At 43.5% G+C, this 21,447-nt stretch overlaps 1 protein-coding gene across 1 annotated transcript in view; it reads left to right on the top strand.

The window, feature by feature from the left end:
- LOC307236961 (E3 ubiquitin-protein ligase RBBP6-like) overlaps positions 1–16,661 on the top strand; it is a gene marked incomplete at both ends in the record, with an annotated part of 19,605 nt that extends 2,944 nt beyond the window's left edge. Inside the window, 11 exons of the mRNA XM_080009556.1 lie at positions 559–610; positions 2,042–2,086; positions 3,987–4,075; positions 4,177–4,273; positions 4,633–4,772; positions 5,438–5,616; positions 7,506–7,609; positions 7,747–7,899; positions 8,078–8,253; positions 8,828–8,981; positions 16,545–16,661. Coding sequence (XP_079865682.1) covers positions 559–610; positions 2,042–2,086; positions 3,987–4,075; positions 4,177–4,273; positions 4,633–4,772; positions 5,438–5,616; positions 7,506–7,609; positions 7,747–7,899; positions 8,078–8,253; positions 8,828–8,981; positions 16,545–16,661 — 1,306 coding nt within the window. The remainder of the gene's footprint in view (positions 1–558; positions 611–2,041; positions 2,087–3,986; positions 4,076–4,176; positions 4,274–4,632; positions 4,773–5,437; positions 5,617–7,505; positions 7,610–7,746; positions 7,900–8,077; positions 8,254–8,827; positions 8,982–16,544) is intronic.
- Positions 16,662–21,447: the final 4,786 nt, after the last annotated feature.

Genomic DNA, 21,447 nt, shown 5'->3' with positions numbered 1-21,447 from the left:
CGGGAAAATCCCTTTACCAACAAGGCAGGGTTAAGGCTGACAAAATATTAGAGTTAGCGCTTTGGAAAGCCAATAAATGCTGTATGGACGTATGCTGAAATTCATAATTATTTATACCAAAGAGTTGTATTTTGGAGTTGCCTGGTTCTGAAATGGATTTTAAGTGAACCATGTGCTCTTTTGAATATGCAGGCTTTTACTAATCAAACACAGTTGGTAATTTACAAAGAATATCAAAATAACAGAACAAAATATCCTACATTTATCCCTACACATTCATCTTTTGGGTTAACCCTTTGAAAATTGCTGTTTGACAACAGACTTTTGTGTAACGGTAGAAGTATTTTAGCGGAAAATGCTGTAACAAATTTAATTTTTTTTTTTTTTTCATTTATTTAATTTTATTTTATTTTCACACAGGAGAATTAAGCTTAATTAGCCAAATTCTGAGAAAAGCAGAGTCGAAGTAGCGTGCAAGGAGCCGTTCTCCAAATGTTTTGCGTTAAGAGCCAATGCGCGCTAAAAGTTAAGAGTCTGTGTTTCTCATGTTGTTTTCAGCGAGCGCTCAGACTATCCCCTCCACCACGGAGCCTTCGGAACCTCCAGAGCAGTACGTACCCGCCACTCCCCCTTCACCGCCACCTGCTCCACGTATCATATTTGCCTCAGCCAAAGCCTTGTTTCTTTGCATTTTAATTTGCTCACCCGCACCGAAGAGTTTCTTTTACAGGTACTTCTAAAACAATATGTTTTGGCTACACGGTGGAGCCTACATTCTGAATGATTGCTTGTTTTTTCAGGGTCCCTCCTGATCAAATTTTCACTACGTGACATAAATCAAACTCTTGTGTCGTGAAGTTCAACAGTCTGAACAAAGAAATCCGAATCTTGTCTTCTCAACAAAAGAAAAATATAAAACGCGACTCCTTCTAATAAAGCTTTAGAACATCACCATTCTACCATGGCATTAAGCTATAATTCTGTCCTCTGTTGCAGCTCATTCAGTTACATGTATGGTTACTGTACAATGGCAGGATGTCTTTTCGTGGGGGGGGGGGGTTGGGTGGGACGTCTATTATCACTTTGTGCTACACACTGCAGACAGGCCATTCAGGAAATGATAACCCAACTGTCAGGTTAGCTGTTATGCAAGCTCCATATGATCCCTGCTGCTTGGGCCTTGACAAACATACAGTGCTCAGACTGTAGTCCCTGACCATAGAAAGACTTCCTGTTTTATTTTGGAAGTGTGAAGCCCAGTGTTGCTTGATTTCAATAATGGCTTCATAAAATCCGTACCTCACATTCTCCTGTTAATGGAGCAGGGGAGTCAAACTAGAGGCCCGGATGTGGCCCAGGCAACATAACGCAATTTAAATCGGCCCGTTACATGTTTTTAATGTATTGGTAAATTTGGCCCGGCAAAGACTTTATTTTATTAATTTTTTAATGACTTGTGGGCAGATGTATGATTAGGCAATTTACCAATGCCTAATAATTCACTAAAGGTTCAATAATGACACTGACAGGTTAACAAAACACGTCAGTAAACCCTCAGGTTGAAACACACTGGTCTTAACAACTGGTCTTAACTGCAGTTCCCAGCAACAAAAATTAACTTCAGTTGGTCAAATGAGCGCACTTATAATTTTTTTATTTTATTTGATTTTTTAACGAAAAGCAATTTATTATATTCTGTTTAGTGTTTCATGCTTTCAGCAGAGGTTGTAGCAATACTTATGGTAATTAAAAGTTACTTGCCATTAGTATTTTACTGCTAAATTATACATGCATCTTTATGACTAAGCACATTAGTCAGCCTACAATAATCAAAAACAAAACCGAATAAAGTATTAAATGTGTTTTCAATACGAAAGTGTGTGCCGTTTTCTGTCCCAAACAAATATCCTCGTCAAAATGGCGTCATGCACTCTGTTCAAGAGTTTTCATAGGATTCCATTTCCCTTGGACCCAGCATGCAGTGTCATTTTGGGATCCTATTGACAGGCTCTGTTAAACTTGTCTTCTTTCACCCAAACAGATGGGTAATCAGAGTGCTTCCAGAACCCACTCCCTTCTCTCAAAGGTACACACACTCACTGTTCTTTTTTTTTTTTTTTTCTTCTTCTTTTTTGCACATGCAATAAAAATGTGTGTTTTAAATATTTTTAAGTCGGAACATATTTGAGTACAGAATAGCTAGTGACTAGATATGTTTTCACAATTCTCTAGATTTCTTTACTAATATAAATCTGTCAATATGGAATTGTATTTTTTAAAGGGGTGATGTGTTTATATGATTAACGGGTCACTTGTCACCTCTAAAGTCAAAAGTTGCAAACTTTCCGATCTCGTGAGCTAATGGGATGCATGGGGTAATAGAGGCTTTTTTTTTTTTTTTTTAAGTATGTGACATAAAAATAAAATAGTTTTCTCTTGTGTACATGTTTTGAAGTCCTATGTGTCATTTCATTACATTTTACATTTGTTATGTTGTGTTCTGCTCAACTACTTATCCTTAATGCTACTTCTTTGATTCAATTTGGTGCAAATTTTATTGAATTCAGAATGATGTCAGTATATATTATTGATAAATTAAGCGATACACTTGTTTTTTTTTGTCCAAATTGGACAATATTGTGAATATCTTATGTCCTGTCCAAAGTTCATTGATGGAGAAATAAAACCTCAGTTTGACACAAGGGAGAAATAGTGATCTCTTTAAACAATACTGACTGAGGCCTGTTTTTTATTTTCTTTAACTGCATATCTATTTTGTTTATAAATGTTAGCAAGTGTTTGTAGTACCTTGACTGTTCTTAAATAAATTGTTTTTGTTAAATTGTTTTTAGTTTTTTAGGTGACTTTTTGGGGTGTTTTTTGTCCTTTTACTTTGCTAACTGAATGACCTGTAAAGCGCAATTTAAAGAGTGTGCGAATAGGAACTGGTATTCCGCGTCGCGGCTTTAAATACATCTGGTGCTTTTCTCCACGTCTGGTGGAATCCACAAAAGGAAGAAATTAATCACTAAACCTGTTTCCAGGTATTTCTGAAATGGGCTTTCTCACTTTCTTTCTTCCTTTGGTTCGGTTGAGATATTGGAGGAACAACACGGCGGTGCAGAGCGCACTCAGACACCCCTGTTACTGGGGGGTGGGGGGCCAGTCCCAGGGGAGGAGCCGCCGCCTCCTCCTCCTCCTCCCAGGAGCAGAGACCCACACTGGGACAGGCTTTCTCCAGGATAATTAATAAAAAAAAAAAAAAAAAATAAACACTATTTGATCCTTTTATTTTGCTGTCCTTTCAAAGCGCCTTATTAAGCTTTTTTTTGGGAGGGGGGGGGGCTTGTTTTTTGTCAAACCTGCGCAGTGTGGCTGGTGAGACCTGGTGCTCTGTCCCATGCCGTGTTTGCAAAGACGGCAAATTACTTCTTTTACGTCCTAAGGCTTGCCGGTTGTGTCCAGTTTAAAACCAAAATAATCCCATTTAGTATTGCAGTGCAATATATTCTGGCAAGTATATCGACAACCACTGGTTGTTGGGCTGACGGTTGCCAGTAGGAACATTTTGACTTCGCCCAACCCTACTATGCTTTGACTAGCAGCAACTGTGAGATGAGAGTTTTACATTTTGTCTTTTTGGTACTTTGAGTGAGGTTTTAAAGTATGTTAATTTGTCTTCTCTAAATCTCACTCTTTACCAAAGGTGACTAATCACTACCGTTACTGTGAAAAGTCGTCTTCCTACCTTCTAAAATAGTGACAGTGACTCCTTGAAAAAACGAAACTTAATTTAATTAAACCATGATAAACCACGAAAAATGAGGTGGTTTTCCTATCTCAGTTGCTCTCCTGAGCGTGTGTCTTTTGTCCTCCCGAGTGTAACAGGAGTTATTTTTCCCACACGCCAATCAAAGGGCGAGTTTACTCTTTGCAATGTCAAACGTCAAACTGATACGTGACATGGCATGTGTGCATGTGCCCAGACCGCTAACCTGGCCCACATTGACGCGCCCGAGGAGGACAAGATCCGAGCCATGATATCCCAGTCCAACCACGACTATGACCCCATGAAGTGAGTCTACCTAAAGTACCTCCACTTTCTTCCATATTTGGCTGCTTGCCTTCCATTTTCTCAATCTCTCTATCTATATCTCTCTACCTCTCTCTCCCCAGTTACCTGAAGAAGCAGGGTCCTCCTCCTCCTGCAAACTACACCTGCTACCGCTGTGGGAAGACGGGCCACCACATCAGGAATTGTCCCACCAATGGGGTGAGATGCCAGAGATTCTCGAGGTTGACTGTCCCTTGCAAGTCCACCCATTCTAATGCCCTGGGGTGAACTAACAGAGGCCATGTAAAGTTCACAATGTCTGGCAGAAGGGAGATTGATAAGACACTTTGTCACCACATGGCTGGTTTTTCCTCTACTAATTTACCAAAGTGCAGGATTGTCACAGTATACTTCCTTTCGGTGCCTATATTCCGCTGTTGGTGTTGATCCCAAGAATGTGTGGTTGCAAAGAATGGCTAGGGCCCCTGTTGGGGTTTGTGTGCAAACCATACACTCTTGTATGTATGACCTCCACTGCATGTCAACTGCTTGTGTGTATCTGATAATTTGTCTCAAAGGACAAAAGTTTTGAAGCCCTTCCTCGGATAAAGAAGAGTACAGGCATTCCTCGCTCCTTCATGGTGGAAGTGGATGACCCCAACATCAAGGGAGCTATGCTCACCAACTGTGGACGATACGCCATCCCTACCATAGACGCGTGAGTAGCGACCCTGCAAAACAAAACTGTCTCTTCAACCATTTGCTTGCAAGCATGGACTGCGTGTCTTGAAAAGTCTTAAAATCAATATGGAAGTGTTGTTGAAAATTTGACAGCATATTAGGGATGTGGTGATATACGCCTTTGTATTGAACCATGCGATACAAGGCTCAGCATTTGGTACGGACTACAGCCGAGCAATTCATAAGTCACTCAATAAAGTGGACAAAATAACATTCTCAGTACCATACAACTGTGCCCTTTCAAAGAAAAGGGCAGGGCTTATGGAAATCACCCTCAATGTGTGGAACCAGACACGCATGCAACTGAAATGCCCCACCCAGCTGGTTCAAAACAGTAGAAATTACAGATCGGTACATGTATGGCTGTGGACAGGAGACCCTACTCTAGTGCAGAATACTGATGTCAGGAACATGATGATGTTCCACTATTCCTTCTGGAACCAATTTCAGACAGACTGTAATTCCTGGGTGACCCTAATTCTATTAAAACAGAATCCCAAATCATTTTATTGTTGTATGTTCAATTATGTAAGGGTACACTTTGTGAGTTATATGTGTGACGCCTGCGTCAGCCCATATCATCTTGCGGACTGAACGTCTGATTTTCGGTCTGTGCTCGTTGATCTTTCCCGTTTAACGTAGCGAGGCGTATGCCCGGGGAAAGAAAGAGCGGCCCCCGTTCGTCCCCCAGCAGCAGCTGGAGCCCACGTCGGAGGAGGAGGAGGAGCCCGTCCCCAACGAGCTGCTGTGCCCGATCTGCAGGGACCTGTTACATGACGCTGTTCTCATCCCCTGCTGTGGAAACAGCTACTGCGACGAATGTGAGTGTCAGTGCGCGCGCGTGCGCGCACACACACACACACACACACACTCACACACACACACACACACACATTCACTCACTCACTCTCATACTCGTCCTAGACACGCTGGGGTATCGTTTATTCACCAGAGCAGTGCTAGCTTGTGTGTACAACAATGGTAGACGCGTGTTTACGCATGTTTGGGCGTCTTTTTAGTAGCTATAATTTTGTCTTTCTTATGGCTAAAGATATTTACATTTTACACTCGAATCATGTGTGTATAGATAAAAAATCTGCCCAAAACTAGATATTTGTTGTTTCAACATTTTTATTTTCCTCAAAAATCTAATATAATAGGTATTTCTAGTTACAAAATTAATTAAATTTTGTTTTCTAGATATTATCTCCTTCCATGCTTCCACTACTTCAGCCACTACACCACTGTTTTAATGGAAATGATCTTGTTTTCTTAATTTCACCTAATTAAAATGTTTAGCCTATTTAGTGCAATGGTTTTTATAACTCGTGTCCTATTTGGGTTTCCTTATGTGCACACTCTTCATGTTTAGCTTGGATTGTGATTGAATAATACTTTACTTATTTTTGAACCTATTGGACCTTCCCAAAGTGTGTGTGTGTGTGTGTGTGTGTGTGTGTGTGTGTGTGTGTGTGTGTGTGTGTGTGTGTGTGTGTGTGTGTGTGTGTGTGTGTGTGTGTGTGTGTGTGTGTGTGTGTGTGTGTGTGTGTGTGTGTGAAAGAATATTATGTGTATATAAACATTACATTTTATTATATTTGTGGAGTCATTGCGTGGCTGAATGTACAGTATATCTAATGTCCGTCCTGTTTTCATTTTGCCATATGTTTCAGTTTGCACATGTCTGTCAGCTGTCTGTAAATGTTGAGGTCAATAAAAATTGTTCTTCTTAAAACTGCACTGGTTCAGCAGTTTTGTTTTTTTTGTTATCCCGCACTCGTTAGCACTCACACACACATACAGTATACACACACTTACACCCATGTGTAATGAGCTTACCCACGTTGAGTGATCGTACTCTAATCTGGGATCATGGAGTAGAGCAGGAAACATAATAATTTACTATTAGTGAATTGAATTTACCAGCATTTAACTCTATTTCCAAAACTATTGACTGATTGACTCAGTCAGCTGGTTAGCTACCAGCGGCTACACCCTCATGGGGAAACGCACACACTGATAAACATTTTACCACACACTAATCACGACAACCATAGACATGCCTGATAAGTGTTGTTGCCACAGAGCATGCAAGTTATTGTTGTTCACAAAACATGAACCAGAAATTGAAAAATAAAATCCAATGTGATCAATCAAAATAAAAATGCAATTACAGCCTTTTCTCAAACAAAATTCCTGTCTAAAACCAATCTGAAACATGATATTAATAACACCTTATTTGATTCCTCCAAATTTTTTTTATCCTATTTACAGAAAAATTAGGAGCTTATAAAACTAAATTGAACTGAAAACAAAATTTGATCTTGACATGTTCTTGAAATGTAAACTAATTTTAAAAAGTGAAAGTAACTATCTTACTTTACTTTAGGATGAGTAGAAAATGGCAGCTTCTCAGACATTCCATTTTCATATAGCCACATCACTTCCTTTAAGCATGTTGTGGCTTGATGAGGACAAGGCATCGAAAATCCACGCAATGCATTGTGGGATATGCTTCCCAGTGTACTGTGCTGTGTTTTCACACTACGATATTTCACTGGATGTAGTTTGATGCGTACCATGGTTTCTGACAATCATGCAGCCATTTTCTTCAAGGTTGGTCATTGCGCTCCCTCTTTCAACACTTTGCCACCTAACCTTTTTCTCTCCATCTCTCTCTCCATTTCTCTGCTCTCCCTCCTCTACTCAGGTATTCGCACTGCCTTGCTGGAGTCTGAGGAGCACATCTGCCCCACCTGCAGTAAAGCAGACGTCTCTCCAGACACCCTGGTAGCCAATAAGTTCCTCCGGCAGGTGAGAGGGCAGTGAAGGAAGTACTAGATGGAGAGGGAGGCGTGAAGGATGTGAAGTCATTGGTTGAAGATGGACTGATAAGGTTGCTGTATCTAAAATGACTCTTCGCTCTTGCCTTTCTGTCTGTCCCAACGCAGGCTGTCAACACCTTCAAGAATGAGAGGGGCAACAGCAAAAGGATGAAGAGGGTCTCCAACAACCCCGCTGTCCAAACTCCCAGTCCCATCCCTACTCCCCTGACCCAGACATGTCCCCCCCAAAGGCCTTACCAGCCAATCCGCAGCCAGCAGGTGAACAACTCCTGGCTTGATGTGTTTAACATAATGTGGACAGTTCCTCAGGGAGCATTCGTCTTGCCTAGGTGCCAGCATGGCTTCTTGAAAAAGAATTACTCTTGACCTCCTCCCTGCATTTGTAAAGCAACTCGCTTAACTTGCTGCCGTTGGTTTCGTTTTGTTCTATCTCCAGCACCCTGTCGTTCCCCGCCCAGCGGCTTCACCCACCCCACCGCCCACTCAGCTGAGTGCAACCCCTCCCATAGCACTGGCTCCCCCCTGCTCTGAGCACGGCACCCCCGTCGCCTCCCTCCAGCGTCCACTGGACCAGGTGGAGACGCTGGCCAAGTATGTCCTAATAGACCCAACGTGGGCAACCAGTTTGTTTTGGATTGTGGTTGTATTTATTTATGTTTGTTTTTTACCACTAAGAAAACTCCTGAAACTTCAAAAAATGTGTCTCTGTAATTGGTTTTATGAAAAACTCTTGAATGCTAGCTTACAGCAAACTCAAGCGAGATGAATTTTGCTTAAAGTTGAAACTTCATAGTGTGGGGGTGTCTGCCCACAGGTAAGGGTTAGGGAGGGAGACGGAATCCTTTCTATCATTGTGCGCCAACATGGCGAAAGTTTTTATTAAAGTGTTGAACAGAACGGTTCGCTGGCCCCACGTAATGATGAGGATAATTTTGGCCGCAGGAGGAATGGCGTTCCGCTCTGGCTCCTGGTCGGCTGACGAGCCCATGCACCGATCCCCTCTGCAAGACAGACAAACATTAAGTAATCTCCCAGCCTCAAGTCGGACCAATCAGCACCACATGGGTGCTGATTAGGCCAATTCGAGGCAGCTTGGCGGCCGCGGGAAAGACAACCGTGCTGTTGTTTGCAGCCGGTGCTTGATCACGCCCCTTGGTCCGCCACATACCCCCACTGCCCGTCTTAGCCCGGGGAGTCGTCCAGCCGACAGCCAACTCCCCTCCATTGTGCTGTCCCTCGACTCCCGCTCTGAGAGCTTGCGGCTGAGGTACAGCACCGGTCACTCGGGCCCCTCCACCTCCTGTGACAAGACTGCGCCCAGCCCTCTGTTGGATGCCTTGGTCTGCAGACAGAAAGGGAGAGAGAAGTTAGGGTTAAACAGCACTGGCTTGCCACAGAGAGCTGACTTTACCCTCGCAGACACCTGCTGGCACTTCTCTGACCACTGGACCGGATCTGGAGCACCCTTTCGAGTTAATTCGGACAAGGGGCTGGTTTGCTCCAAAAAGTGGGGACAAACCTCCTATAGTAACCAGCCAGCCCAGAGAACTGCTTTACGTCCTTCTTGGTCTTGGGTCTCGGCGTGTTTGTGACCACAGCGGTTTTATCAAGCTGGGGTCAGACCACACCTTCACCCAAGTGGTACCCCAGATACCATACCTCCTTCCATCCCACGCCACACTTCTTTGGGTTGGTGGTGGGCCCAGCTGGCCTCAGGGACTCAAGCACAGCACCCACAGGCTACATATGCCGCTCCCAGGTGTGTGAATGTGAATGATAACGTCATCTAGGAAGGCCGCGGCGTATGCTACATGCAGACGCAGGACGCAGTCCATGAGTGTCGGAAAGGGGGCTGGGGTACCGAACAACCCGAACGGAAGTGTGCGAAAGTGGTATTAGCCAAACAGAGTGGAGAACGGCAATTTTTCCTTGGACTCCTGAGACAAGGGAATCTGCCAGTAGCCCTTTGGTTAAATCCAATGTCGTGAAAAAACGAGCTGTACCTAACCAGTCGAGAAGTTCATCGACACGGGGCATCGGGTAGGCATCGAATTTTGACACCACGTTCACCATTCAGTAGTCTACGCAGAACCGGACCGACCCATCAGGCTTATCCACCAGCACGATGGGACTAGACCAGTCACTCGTGGACTCCTCTATTACACTCATGTCCAGCATGGCCTCTAATACACGATCTTGCGTTTATTTTCGGGCAGGCGATACGGCCGAGAGAGTACCTTCACCCCTGGGGTCCTCTCCACATGGTGGTGTATGAGGGACACAAGGCCTGGTAGGAAGGAGAAAACAGCCACATCTGCCCTCTGGACGGCGAGAGATGGTCACTTAACAGGGCCGTGGTATGATCAGCAGCTTTTTGAACCCCCGGCCCCAACTCATCCCGCTCAATGAGCGGCCTGACCCCAGCTATAGATGCCCTATCCCTCCATTCTTTTAAGAGGTTTAGGTGATAAATCTGTGTCGCCCCCTGCCTGTCAGACCGTTCGACCTCATAATCGACCTTGGCAACCCGCCGTGTGACCACAAAAGGCCCTTGCCACTTCACAAGCAATTTAGAGCTGGACGTAGGGAGCAACACTAACATCTTGTCTCCCGGTGCAAATTTTCGGAGCCCAATCCCCAGGTCGTATAAGAGGCGGTGGTGTTCCTGAGACTGAAGCAAATTCTCCCATGTTAACGGCTGAATCAGCGCGTGCAACTTTGTTCTCAGGTCCATAACATACTGTATTTCATTCTTACTAGAGCTAGGGCCTTCCTCACAGTTTTCTTTAATTAGGTCTAGCACCCCTGGGGTCTCCTGCCAAAGAGTTCAAAGGGAGAAAATCCTGCGGAGGCCTGGGGAGCCTCCCACGCTGTAAACAACAGGGGGTCCAACCACTTGTTCCAATCACGGCTATGTGTTTCATTAAAGCGCTCCACCAGGCCGTCGGTCTAGGGATGGTAAACGCTGGTCTGAATTGAGCGGACGCCCAGTAACTTGTAAAGTTCCCAAAGTGTATGTGACATAAAACTAGTGGCCTGGTCGGTCAGTGTTTTCTTCGGAATCCTGACTCTGAAGAAGACCCGAAACAGCGCCTCAGCCACACTTTTGGCTGTAATTCTGTGCAGGGGCACTGCTTCGGGGTACCGGGTTGCATAATCCACCAGGACTTACACAAAACGATACCCTTGGGCACTGCGGTCTTACGGCCCGATAGGGTCCATACCGAGTCTTTCAAACTGGACCTCGACTAGGGAGAGGGGCCTCAATGGCGCTTTTGGCGTAGCTGGAGGGTTGACTAACTGGCACTCACGGTCAATAAAAGCTATCCATTATCATGACCAAGGTGACCGGCCATCGGGTTATGGTGAGCCTGGAAGAGCATTTCCCGATGGGCACCGCGATGGGCTGCGGACCCGACGAATCCCGCGTGGGTCCTGGGATCGGACGCTGCGATGGTAAACGAAGTTGCTGCAAACGGTTTTGGTCTGCTCGAAAAATGGGCTTTATAAAACCGTAATCAACAAAAAGAGGAAAAAACCTGGCTCTTCAAATGACTAATTTTATCTTTTTGAGTGGCCATGCTGTACTAAAAACCACAGAACTATCTAAGATGCTGCCTACCTGTTAGGGGTGTCCCAATTCCGATTCAAAATCAAAAATGGATTGAAATGAGCGTTCGATTCATCCCTCTTCTCTGGCGTTTAACTGTGTGATCAATGGAAAGTGCACCTTTGACCAGAATGTCCAGTAATTTCACAGATGTGACTATGAAAGTTTGAAATAAACCCGACCATCGCCGACGGAATGTCCTCTAGTGCAGAGGTTCTCAACCACTGGCTTGCGGATCGTAGACTTGGGAAGATTTACGGTTAAATTGTCTATTGACATTGATGACAGACGTTTTTTTTTAAATGTTTTTTTTATCCTCCAGGAAAAATACGAGCATTGAAACGGTGTAAGTGCAGTTTACCGTGTTCTGTAACGGTAAACTGCAGAGAGGGAGAGAGGGGGCGAGAGGGGGAGAGAGAGATGGGGCGGAGGCTCTCCCCCTCTCCTCTCAGAGCTGTCCAGTAACCACTGGTGATTGGATTTCACTTCCCCGCTCTACAGGCCCATGCAGAACTTTGAGGGGCAGGACCCCCAGCTCCGGTTCTAGGCATTTTCCCATTTTGGGCAAACGGCGCAGCACAGCAGAGCCACTGTGCGAACATCGCAGATGCGCCGAGGTGCGAGGTTCATGAAATTTTCCTCATGAATATATCTTGCTCAGACAATCCGCTACCTTGATCCCCATTCACGCTTAAACAAGACACGCCTGATAAAAAGGGCACTGTAGGGTCCATGGGGCAGGTGTTCAGGCACGCTCCACCCCTCATGTGCCTACCGCTCAATATGCAAATATTGTGATTATAATATAGCAATATATAATATAATCTCAGAGAGAGAGACATTTAATTTCCTTCCTTGTATGGAAAATGAAAAACTTAAACCTAACTCGGAGAATTGGAGTGGAGTATCTTTTTGTTTCCATTCCAGACAGTGGTGCGTGCCGGCTTCTGTGCCTGTCTTTTTATTTTAGATGTATTTATTTTTATTTGTTTCCTGCATGTATGAAACAAAAAAAATTAAGTTTTTCTCTACAAATCAAGATTTGATAGTCTTACAATGGCGTAGCAATGAGGCAGGACTTCATTGCAGCCTTTACAAAAAAGGATATTCAGTCGGACAGCACATTCGAAACATAACTTGAGTTACATTTACTTATTACTTATTTTTACCAACTATAATTTATCTTTTTACTGTGTGCTTGAACTGCAGTAGTTTTTCAATGAAACCAAGATGGCTCAAACTACATAGAGTTCCTGCCGATCGTGGATTTTGTCTCTCTCCAGAGAGGGGGAGGTGCCTGTCAACACAGCCAGCGTTTCTGTTCCCCCTGTGGCGCCCCCTGCTGCAGACCCTCCTGCCGCTGAGTCTTTGCTTACGGTGGGGCTACACACACACACACACACACACACACACACACACACACACACACACACACACACACACACACACACACACATACACACGCACAGTAGGTGTGGTTTGCATAACAGAATTATGTTAATGCAGTGACCATGGAGAATTTTAAACACTATTGACAAATTTCAGTAGAGCCACATATGAATTCCCAAATCCCATACATAAACACTCAGTGGCCACTTTATTAGGATCACCTGTACAACCATAAATTGTGCTTTATGTTGCCTATAATGTTCAGGGTTTTCACTGTCCTTTACCCCTTTCCCACGACACCAAAAACACGGTAACAGCCGCTAACATCCTGAATTTGTTATCAGTGGGTAAGGAAAAACCCAGTTTCAGTCCCTGGTCAAATGACCCTGCAATAGACAGAGGTTAATAGATAGAGGTTTTACTCGGCCCCAACTCCGATCGGCTCTGATGTAAACAGGACACCGGTTCGACCGGCTACTTTTGACCACTTTACCGGCGTGATGCAACGCACATTGGAGTTCCAGACGTTGGTGCATTAATAAAACGTAATATCTGTGTATCATTCCATCATTTAATATACCTTAAAAATTTAAATCAGAAATTATTGACTTTTTCCCGTGTTGGGATCCATGAAATGCTGTGAGTGTGGGGATCCTCCATGCGGAGCACAGCGGAGAAACCCCCAAGGTTCCCATGAGCTCCGAGCCATTCCAGCCACGCCCCAAGCCAGTCTCCGAACCGGAGGAGCATCTCTGCTCCCCGTTGCCTGCTACCAGTGCTTACATTTTTTCCAGGTTCAACAGTTTTATGTTGTTTGTTTAAGTTGCTGTCTCCTCTACTGTTTTGTTCCCAATCCATTCCAAAATGCATTGCAATTATTGCAAAAAAAAGTAATAATAATAAATGGCCGACTATTCTCTTGTTCACTGTAAGTGCTCCTTCGCTCACCGTGCATTAAACAACTGAATCAAATCGAACGACTCGCTTTACTCAGTGACTCATCAAGAGTCTAAATACAGAGTCAAAACTTTTATCACAAGCTTGTGACGTGCACTATGAACAACCAGAGCAGACACTCTGCCGTAGTGACAGCGATAGATACGCCAGAATGGCTTCTTCTCGTCGTTTCCGTAACATTTTTTTACGGGGCGAGGTTGTTAACCCCACGCCCAACCCCCGATCTGGAGGACCGGGTGCTGACTTACCTGGTCACAAAGGCATTCTTGGCAGTGCTGACTTACCCGTGTCACAAAGGCATTATTGTTATCATTATTATTGTTATCATTATTATATATTTACAATAATAATAATAAGTTCGAGCCGTTCCGTCAGTAATCCATCAATAGAGAAGTGGGCAGTTTGCACAATTTTGGAATATTGTCAGGCAATAGATAAATAATTTATCGAATCTTCTTTGTTTGCCTTGAAGTACCGCCAGGCAGCTGACCTTTTCTTTCTTTCGCTCTCTTTTTTGAGAGGCAACTACGTTACATTATGTTTGTATCGGGTTTTAGTGTCTGAGCAATTTTATGAGTCCATGAGCACTGTATCGGGCGTGTGAATTTGACCGGCATAGAATCATATATCTGACACTGATGGGCCGGACACCGGTCATGGCCAATCAAGCTGAAAACAGGACGATTCCGGTCACATGCCGATCAATTGGTGCGTCTCATAAAACATCCAGCACATGATCATGTTTTGATTCGGTGTGTGCATGGAGAGGAGGGGCTATTCACAGACTGTTGTCTGTTGTCAATGTCAATATGAGAGCGGGGCAAGGAGGTGCCAAGCCAATCAGTGCACTGTGCGCAGCGGCTCTCCATTAAAATAAGATTCTACCTTTTTTAAAAAGTAAAAAAAAAAAAAGAAATCAATTTGGCAGCCAATGTTGGTATTGTGGCAGGCGCCACAAATACAGTAAATCAATGCATGGGAAAACATTGGTCTCAAAGGGCTTGCCAAACCCAGATTTCACAGAGAAATCAGGGGCATCCCCTAGTCTGACCCCTCACCAGGGCAAGGAAAAACTCCCAGAAACAAAGGGTTTTCTGGGAGCTTGAGAGGGGCCACAGGACAGGGTTGCAATGGATGCCAAGTGGGCATCTGTGAGATGCAATTGCACACGCAGAGTAATAAATGATTCTTCTTCTTCTATAATATGCAATTTCAAAGCTAGACAATATTTTCTGGTGCAGAGTATCGCAGGTAGATGCCTCTAGGGAAGTGGTCCTCATCAGGCCTGATCCAGGTAGCTCACAGTAGCCTGATACCCCCCCCCCCCTCTTAGAGCAAAAGAGAGGGGGGGTACAACATAGTGGGTTATGGCCAGACATCATGTACCAGTGCTAAGGAGTGAAAGCTAGGTAGGGTGTTCCACAATAGCATTTTATGAGTGTAAGGCTCGAAGTGGTACATAAGGTACCACTACGTCTGGTAAGTGCTAGGCCGTGAATTTTTAAATAGGTAAGTAGCAAAAACTTAAAGTTACATCTGAGGTAAATCAGGAGCCGGTGCATGGTAGCCAGTATTGTCGCAATATGGTCAAAATTTCTAGTCCTGGTCAAGATGCTTGCTGCAGTGTTTACTAACTAGATGTTTTTAATACTAGACATCGGAAGGCCAGAAAGCAACACAATACAATAATCTAAGCGAGATGTTACAAATGCATGGACTATGGTCTCTGCATCACTCATGGATGGAATGGGCTGTATCTTAGCAATATTGCGAAGATGAAAAAATGCAGTTCTGTTTGGGTCAAAGTACAGCTATCAAAGTTTATAGCGGTATCCTTAAACAGTTGCCTGTGTATGGCACAACCAATTACCAGCATCTCAGTTTTCTTAGAGTTGAGCAGCAAGAAATTACATCATCCACTGTTTAATTAATATAACCAGGCTTGGTTATCTGGAACAGAAGAACAAACTTGGAACAGAAGAACAAAGCATATGGCGGCAGGAGCCTAAACAAAGCCGAGCACAACTATTCAGCCACTAAAATGGAGCGTTAAGCTGTGGTCTGGGCCTTGGAAGAGTGGAGATATTACCTGGAGGGAAGATTCTTCACTGTAGACCACTCAGTGCTACTATGGGTCTTTAAAATCCAGAGTCCCAGTGCACGCCTCACCCAGTTTGTACTCCTGCTACAGGAATTTACTTTCTCTGCGGAATACAGGAAAGGAAAATACAACACCATTCCGGATGCCTTATACAGAGCTCCCCACAATTCCACCCACACTACCAACCACTTACCGTCGACCTGTGCCACTCTGCTGCTACTCTTTGCCCCTCAGTCAAAGCGGAGGGCAGAAAAGATCTGCCCATCTCTGATGACCAAATATGGCGAGCACGGCAGAATGACAAAGACTGACGTCGCTTATACCAGGCTGTGATGGACGAGGAAGTCACCTTAACGGACTCCACAAAGTACACCATTTTGGAGGACAAAGTCTATAGAGTGCTACAATTACCCCATAAAACCACCTATAAAATCCTTATAACGCAGACCCGACCACCCCTGCTGGGTTAGGGTTAGACAAGCTACAAGCTTGACTATACAAGTTTGTAGCCAGTGTAGCTTGTAGCTAGTGTAGCTTGTAGCCAGTGTAGTCTGAGATTTGTGGAGCTTCAACAACACAATCACGGGAGCCGAATCCAAGAGATGGAGAAAAGAAAGAAAAAAGGCTAGTAGATAACAGTAGAGTGAAGTTTGTCCGTACTCAAGACAAACATAAACTCAGAGCACATGTTATTGTTGTGATCGCATATATCCCACCCTCTGCTAACATGGAGGCAGCATGAACTTGACCGACCCCGTAACACACATGGAAGAGATGCCTCTGCATGGAGAGCTCCTGAGAGAAATGCAGTCTTATGTTGACCAACTGCCGGTGTTCATCCATCAGAAACCCAAGCAGAAGGACTTGCAGCCTCCTGACGGCTTCATCCTGGGCCTGTGGACCCTCATCCTGATGGTCTTCTTCAAGACCTACAGCATCAAGCACCTTAAACATATCTTCTGAATCTTCTAAGTCACGTGAAAGGAACATTATCTATGCATGCTGTTATGGCAAGACTACAAACCCAGCACCCCAGCAAATTCATTGCAATCTCTGGGGATTTTAACCATGTCACCCTGATTAAAAACACTGACAACATGTGAAGTGCCCCACGAGGGAGAACGAAACTCCCGACCTATTATATGCTCATGTGAAGGATGCCTACATCTCAATGGACTGGAAAGTTCTCTGTGAGTAACATGAGGAGGACATTGATGGTCTCTCATTACATTTCAAGTGACCTAAAGGCTTCCTCAACAACAATAAGAACGCCTTCAGGTCTGGTGACAAGGAAGAACTGAAGCGGGTACAGAGAAAGCTCAAGGAGAGCAGGGTCACCTACAGGCAGAAGATAAAGGACTGCCTTCAGGCCATTACAAGAGAGGTGTGGAGCAGCATGAGGAATATCGTTGGCTACCACAAGGCTAGTGACCCCCAAATGGCTGGAGATCTGAAAAGTGCCAGCGAGTTGAACCAGTTCAACAGGTTTGACTTGGGGACTCATTGTCTCCTTCCCTCCAGCTCCACCAATGACTCTCCACTCCATCCTTCTTCTCCGTCTCCCCCTAGCGCCTCCAACCCTGCTCAGCTACTGGACCAGCCCCCCTGCCCTGTCTGGACCCATTCATACCTCTCACCTACCCCTTTGTCCCATCCAGTACTCTCTCCCTTCCCTCTCCCTCTCTAGCCTCTCTGACTCTATTCACAACTCCCCTCCTCCTCCAGCCTCATCATCGTGGAAAACATCTTGCCTGCTACCGGTACCAAAGAAAAGGAACCCCAGTGTCAGTGCTCATCACTAACTTGTGGTGGTAACTAGTGGTTGCCAGGCTGACAACTAGACATCAGGTTTTGGTTGTCGAAACTGAAAATTTGGTTGCCATTTTTAGTCACTTTATATTTTGAGGAATTATAGGATACTATGCAGTTATACGTCAGCTTAACAATGAAAATGCAGACCTGCCAACCTGCACAACCACTCACTTCTTTGTTAAAATACACAGGTACGAAATGCCAGCTGAAACTATGCAAAAAAAAAAAAGTGTGTATATAGTAATTTAATTACAGAAAACAAATCAATCAATACAAAACAATACTGTACATTTATTGGGTATTTAAACTACATCTCTGGGATTGGACCAGATGCTACGACCTCTCGTTCTGTAACTCCTCCCCTCTCCTCTCACTCACATCCACTGATACGCACCGTACTCATAGGCAGTGGTACTTTATTGTCCACCGACGCTGCATTGCTGAGGTAAAATGGCAAGTGGGGGAGTAATAAGCACAAAATGTGACCATAATGATAACATATAAAACGTTGGTAATAGAGATGCACAGATGGATCGGCTGGTTTTCAGCTCGATTGGCAATGACATTTTGCAATGATTGCAATTTATTTTGGAAAGGCAAGTACCATATAAATATAATAAAAAATTATATTTGCACTTCAAAGTGAAAGTGACTTTATATTTATTTATTTATTTTAATTTTTTTTAAAGAAAGGGGCTTTCATTTGAAGTTTGAACTGGACACTTCCATGTTAGTTATATGTTGGGTCCTACTGAAACTCAAAGGGAGTTACAGGTTGCATTATACTGAAACTTGGTGACGGCCCCATTTTATTGGAATTTAGTGACCGTTCGATGTTATCATTTTTTATTGGAACTGAAGGACAGTTTTGTGTTCTATTAATGTTTCATAGTGAAAAATTAACAATAGTAGTGTCAAAATCAGCAATATCACTATTGTGGTAATTGAAAATTTAAGCTTTAGTCCGTATGTGCACCTGTCCAATCACATGAGTGTAATCAGATTACAGATCAAGTTTGTCATTGACGTATAGCATATAGAGACAATGAGACCAAATGATGAGAATGTGATTTCTCCGATCACGGATATAAACTCAACATGATCGGCCAACAATGTAAAAGTTCTTTAATAGTCAATGTTTCATTATGAACATACAATTGAAAGAAAATCAGAATCGGTCAAAATGTGAATAGACAGGTCAGTTAAAAAAAAAAAATAATAATCGTTATCAGCCAAGAAAATTGCAATCGGTGCATCTCTAGTTGGTAAACATGTTCTGTAACTTTACAAGATGATGCATTTCAAGGGGTATATCCTAATGAGATTAATTTGTACACAATGTGATTAGCCTCGTTACGAGACGGCTACGATGTGAATAATTGATGCCATCGTTTAGCTGCAGTAACTTAAACGACATGAAGACTCCTTGTTACACTATTGTGGTACTCAAAATATTTTTCCAAGGTTGGCAGGTCTGAAAATGTAACACAAAGAGTGTTTAAAAGCTTTATTACAGTCACCGAGCAGAATTTGTAGTTAGTGTTTTATCTGACACTTTGCAGAATTTGAATCTTTAGAGGGGATGAAACACAAGTCAAGACAGACTTGTTGTGATAACCCTTAACTCTTCTTTGCCTGAACAGAATTACCCTGTCTTACCCGTCTCTCTCTTACACCCACATGTATATGCTCACCACACAGACAATTAGAATCTTAACAGTCCTGTTTATCCCATCATTGTTAACAATTAACTAACTGTAACTTCAAATTGACTAGAAATGTACTACAAAAAAACGTAAACTTAAGACATGCTGTATATTTTTATTTTCATTTAAGTTTGTTTTTTAAGTACCGTAATTTCCGGACTATTAAGGGCACGTGAATATAAGCCGCACCCACTGAATTAAAAAAAATAATAATTATTTTGAACATAAATAAGCTGCACATGTCTTTAAGCCGCAGGTGCCTACCGGTACATTGAAACAAATATTCCACTTTAGACAGGCTTTAACGAAACACGGCTTGGAACAAAATAAATAGGCTTTAAGGAAAGCGGCTTGTAACAAAAATAAATAGGCTTTAACGAAACACGGCTTGTAACAAAAATAAAAAAATTAGCGGTAAACAGTAGCCTACCAAAAAGTCATTGGTCACTATCTTTCTCCTCCTGCGCACTGAAACCACTGAAGTCATCTCCTTCGGTGTCAGAGTTGAATAGCCTCAGAATTGCTTCATCCGATGTTGGATTGTTTTCATTGTCGCTCTTGTCACTTTCATCCAGAGGCAAATTCCCCACTGAGCTCATGCCGCCCTCTTCAACACGCAGCAGTCCAGCCTTTCCAAACCCGTTGATGATAGTGGATTTTTTGACAATGCTCCACGCTGTCAGGACCTACTGGCAGACTTGACCATAAGTTGCTCTTCGCATACGGCCCGTTTTAGTGAAGGATTTCTCCCCACTTGTCCTCCAAGCCTCCCACTGAACATGGAGCGCCATCTTAAAGTCACGATTTACACTGATGTCGAGTGGCTGCAAATACTTTGTTGTGCCCCCAGAAACAGCTGGAATTGAGTTTGTCCTCTTGATGGCTTCTTTCACAGAATCTGTTACGTGGGCCCTCATGCTGTCCAAAACGAGCGGTGCCTTGTTCCTGTGAAAGAATCCTCCCGGTCGCCTGCCGTGACACTCTGTATGCCATTCATGCATTAGGCTTTCCGTCATCCATCCTTTCTTGTTGACCTTCACAATAATTTATCTTGGGAAGTTTTCTTTTGGCATCGTCGTGCAGCTCAGAACACAGGTGAAGTGCGTTTTTTTTTTAAGCCCAGTTGTTTTCAGCGTGATGGATGATTCGCCTTTCCTGTTGACAGTCTGAGTGAGAGGCAGGTCAAACATCAGCGGAACCTCATCCATATTTATGATGTCTTGCGGGCCGATGGAATGCTCCGCTATTTTTGCATCAGTGAATTTGCGGAAGTTTGAAACTTTTTCCTCGTAGTACCTATCAATAATGTACCTATCTTCTATAATTCAATTTACACATTTCTGACTCAGTCAACAAAAACTGAACATAATAAACTTCATGAAAGTTGAATTCATGGCAGAGCTGTTGCATTGATTTGCATGTGATTATACAGGTGTACCTAATACAGTGCTCACTGAGTGAAAATTGTCACATTGTACTATATTTTAGTATGAAGTATGGTACAAGACTAAATTCAAACAAAATTCAGATCCCACGCCTCATGCATCTCTCATATCAGAGATATTCCTCTTACAACAGAGGTAGTATTTTATTGCAGTCTTTAATTTGGTTGTATTCATTTCATGACAATACAATAACACTGAAGACCGATAAAGAATAATATGAACTGACTTAATGTATAAGCAAACTCCAGTTCAGACAACTCTTACCCCTGGGCCAAACCAGACGCGACTCATCACCATTGCAAAATCGGCGCAAAAGCGTCACATCATTTTGTAGATTTGTCAATTCACACCGGGTCTGTCTTCATTCCGTCTATGGCTACCAAAAGCAGCACTGCAGACTTTCTATCACTGAAACTACATAGAGTGGGGCAAAAAAGTATTTAGTCAGCCACCAATTGTGCAAGTTCTCCCACTTAAAAAGATGAGAGAGGCCTGTAATTTTCATCATAGGTACACTTCAACTATGAGAGACAGAATGGGGGGAAATAATCCAGGAAATCACATTGTAGGATTTTTAATGAATTCATTGGTAAATTCCTCGGTAAAATAAGTATTTGGTCACCTACAAACAAGCAAGATTTCTGGCTTTCACAGACCTGTAACTTTTTCTTTAAGAGGCTTCTCTGTCCTCCACTCGTTACCTGTATTAATGGCACCTGTTTGAACTCGTTATCAGTATAAAAGACACCTGTCCACAACCTCAAACAGTCACACTCCAAACTCCAC

Source organism: Zeus faber (assembly GCF_960531495.2).
Source record: "Zeus faber genome assembly, chromosome: 11".
In the NCBI taxonomy this organism is placed as follows: Eukaryota; Metazoa; Chordata; class Actinopteri; order Zeiformes; family Zeidae; genus Zeus; species Zeus faber.
The sequence above is the reverse complement of the archived record's forward strand: the minus strand, read 5'-3'. Positions and strand labels throughout refer to the sequence as shown.